Below are 3,146 nucleotides of genomic sequence, written 5' to 3'. Positions count from 1 at the left end.
ACTCACCAGTAGCCCAACCACCAGTAGCTCAATCCCTCACCAGTAGCCCAAATGCCAGTACCCAACGACTCACCAGTAGCCCAACCACCAGTAGCCCAACTGGTCCCCAGAAGCCCAAGGGTTCACCAGTACCCAACCACTCACCAGTAGCCCAAGGACTCACCAGTAGCCCAACCACCAGTAGCTCAAGCCCTCACCAGTAGCCCAAATAAAAAAGACATTGAGGGGCTGGAGCGGGTTCAGAGAAGGGCAACGAAGAGGGAGAAGGGTCTGGAGAAGAAGGAGAAGGGTCTGGAGAAGAAGGAGAAGGGTCTGGAGAACTTCTGAGGAGCATCTGAGGGAGCTGGGGGTGTTCAGCCTGGAGAAAAGGAGGCTGAGGGGAGACCTTCTCGCTCTCTCCAACCCCCTCAAAGGAGGGTGTAGCAAGGGGGGGTCGGTCTCTTCTCCCAAGGAACAAGAGGAAACCACCTGGAGTTGCACCAGGGGAGGTTGAGGATGGAGATTGGGAACAACTTTTCCACGGAAAGGGTTGTGAAGCCTTGGAAGAGGCTGCCCAGGGAGGAGGTGGAGTCGCCATCCCTGGAGGTGTCCCAAAGCCAGGTTGACATGGTGCTGAGGGACATGGTTTCATGGTGGCTTGGTCGGTGTTGGGTTGATGGTTGGACTCCAGGATCTGGAAGGTCCCTCCCAACTGGGACGATTCCACGATTCTACGAGCAACTTGTCCACGCTCCTGGTCACGCTTGAAACCACCCCGACCCCTTGACTCCGCCCCGGTTTCTCTTTGTACTTTCGCTGGTGATAAAAAAAAAAGTGAATTACTGTTTATTTTGAATCCCCACGCACGGTCATAAAAAAGTCCACGTTCTGGTGTCGTGGCACGTGTCCTCCTGCGACCTCGGCATCTCCAGCGGCGACTGTTATCTTTACAGCCCTGGGACATGGCCTTCTCCCCACCCCCCCGACCTGCCAAAGTTCTTCTTCCCTCCAGCCCAGCTGGGGGTTGGGTGGGAACATGGTCGCCACCCAAAGCGACGTGTTCTTGGCCTCAAAACCACCAAGAACCCGGCCCCCAAAAAGTCCGATTTTTAGGGGATTGTGTCCCATTTTTAAATGCCGGGATGGTGGGGGTTGGGAGGGAGCTCTGGAGACCAAAGCGACGTGTTCTTGGCCTCAAAACCACCAAGAACCCGGCCCCCAAAAAGTCCGATTTTTAGGGGATTGTGTCCCATTTTTAAATGCCGGGATGGTGGGGGTTGGGAGGGAGCTCTGGAGACCACCCAGGCCCACCCTCACCCCCTCCAGAGGAGGTCCCACAGGGTCCCATCCAGGTGGAGGTTGAAGGTCTCCAGAGAAGGAGCCCCCACCCCCTCTGGGTGGCCTCTTCCAGGGCTCTGCCACCCTCGTGGTCAAGAGGTTCCTCCTCACGTTGAGGTGGAACCTCCCGTGTCCCAGTTTGTCCCCGTTGCCCCTTGTCCCATCACTGGGCACCGCTGGGAAGAGGCTGGTCCCATCCTCTTGACACCCCCACTTTGAGGTCCCCCCTCAGCCTTCTCTTCTCCCGCTGAACAGCCCCAGGTCCCTCAGCCCAGAGAAGCTTCAGCCCCTCATCATCCTCACGGCCTCCACCGGACCCTCTCCACCAGTTCCCTGTCCTTCTGGAACTGGGGAGCCCAGAACTGGTCCCAGTTTCCAGACGGGGCCTCCCCAGGGCAGAGCAGAGGGGGAGGATGAACCTCCCTCCACCCACTGGCCACCCCAGGAGACCATTGGCCTTCTTGGCCACAAGGACCCATTGGTGGCTCATGGACAACCTGTTGCCCCACAGGACTCCCAGTTCTCTCTCCCTCCTACTCTCCAGCAGGTCACCTTCAACCTGTCCCGGTCCATGGGGTGGTTCCTCCCCACATGCAGGGCCCTACACTTGCCCTTGGTGGAACTTCATGAGGTTCCTCTCCCCAAAACTCTCCAGCCTGACCAGGTCTCTCCGGATGGTGGCCCAGCCTCCTGGTGTGTCACACACCCCTCCCAGAAGGTGCTGAGGGTCCACCCCATCTCCTCATCCACCCAGCCCGTCAGGCCGTCGTAGAAGACTATCGGAGTGGTCAAGTGTGTTGTCCCCTTGGTGAAACCATGAGCTCCCCTTGATGACTCCATGATTTCTTGGTGAATCTGTGACTGTCCCTTGGTGAATCCACAATTTTGTGGTGAATCCGTGATTCCTCCTTGACCACGCCATGATTTTGTCGTGAATCCATGATGTCCCCTTGGCGAATCCATGATCTCCCCTTGGCGAATCCATGATTTCTTGTGGAATCCTTAATGTCCCCTTGGATAATCGATTATCTCCCCTTGATGACTTCGTGATTTCATGGTGAATCCATGATTTCTTGGAGAATCCATGATTTCTTGGAGAATCCATGATTTCTAGGAGAATCTATGATCTCCCCTTGATGACTCCATGATCTCTTGGTGAATCCATGATTTCTTGGTGAATCCATGATCTCTCCTTGGTGAATCCATTATTTCCTCTTGGAAAAATCCATAATTTCTTGGAGAATCCATTCTTTCCTCTTGGTGAATCCACGATTTCTTGGTGAACCCACGTTGACCCCTCTCTTCCCACCTCTGTCCAGGCACCCTCAGCCGGAGCCTCCAACAGCTTCGTTCTCCTGCGGCGACTTTGGGAATGAATTTTGAACAATTTTTGTTGCTTTTCCACAGGAATTCGATCATCCCGTTGCAATCATTTCCAGACTGACAAAATTCAACATTTTTTTAGCGTAAGAAGGAAAACTCCCAGGTTCCACCTCAAAACTCCTGATGGGACGGAGCCTTCTTCAGGCCCAACCCACTTGGTGGGGCTCCAATTCATCCACGCGGCAAAGAAATAAAAAACAAATAAAGTAAAAAAAAAAACCAAAACCAAAACCGAACCCCAAAGTTTTCCCCGCTGTCGGCACGAAACTTCCGTAATTCGTTAATTAAGCCGAAAATGTGCGGTAATTAAGCGGGTGAGAACCTGGTTGGGGGAGGAGCTTCTTTGCACGAGGAGGAGCCTCCGACTTCGCCGCTTTTAAGAGAAAAAAGGCAAAAAAGAAGAACCCCGAAAGTACCCGCCCCTCCCCTTTCCCCCCCCACCCAGG

General features: G+C 54.4%; 1 protein-coding gene across 1 annotated transcript in view; it reads left to right on the top strand.

Moving 5' to 3' along the window:
* The window catches only part of LOC106899174 (maltase-glucoamylase, intestinal-like), a gene marked incomplete at its 3' end in the record, with an annotated part of 17,185 nt that overhangs the window by 3,835 nt on the left and 10,204 nt on the right, over positions 1–3,146 (top strand). Inside the window, exon 2 of the mRNA XM_014960882.1 lies at positions 1,306–1,344. Within this exon, the coding sequence (XP_014816368.1) occupies positions 1,306–1,344 (39 nt within the window). The remainder of the gene's footprint in view (positions 1–1,305; positions 1,345–3,146) is intronic.

This window comes from Calidris pugnax, unplaced genomic scaffold, assembly GCF_001431845.1.
Source record: "Calidris pugnax isolate Ruff unplaced genomic scaffold, ASM143184v1 scaffold618, whole genome shotgun sequence".
In the NCBI taxonomy this organism is placed as follows: Eukaryota; Metazoa; Chordata; class Aves; order Charadriiformes; family Scolopacidae; genus Calidris; species Calidris pugnax.
This window is presented reverse-complemented; position numbering and strand designations above follow the sequence as displayed.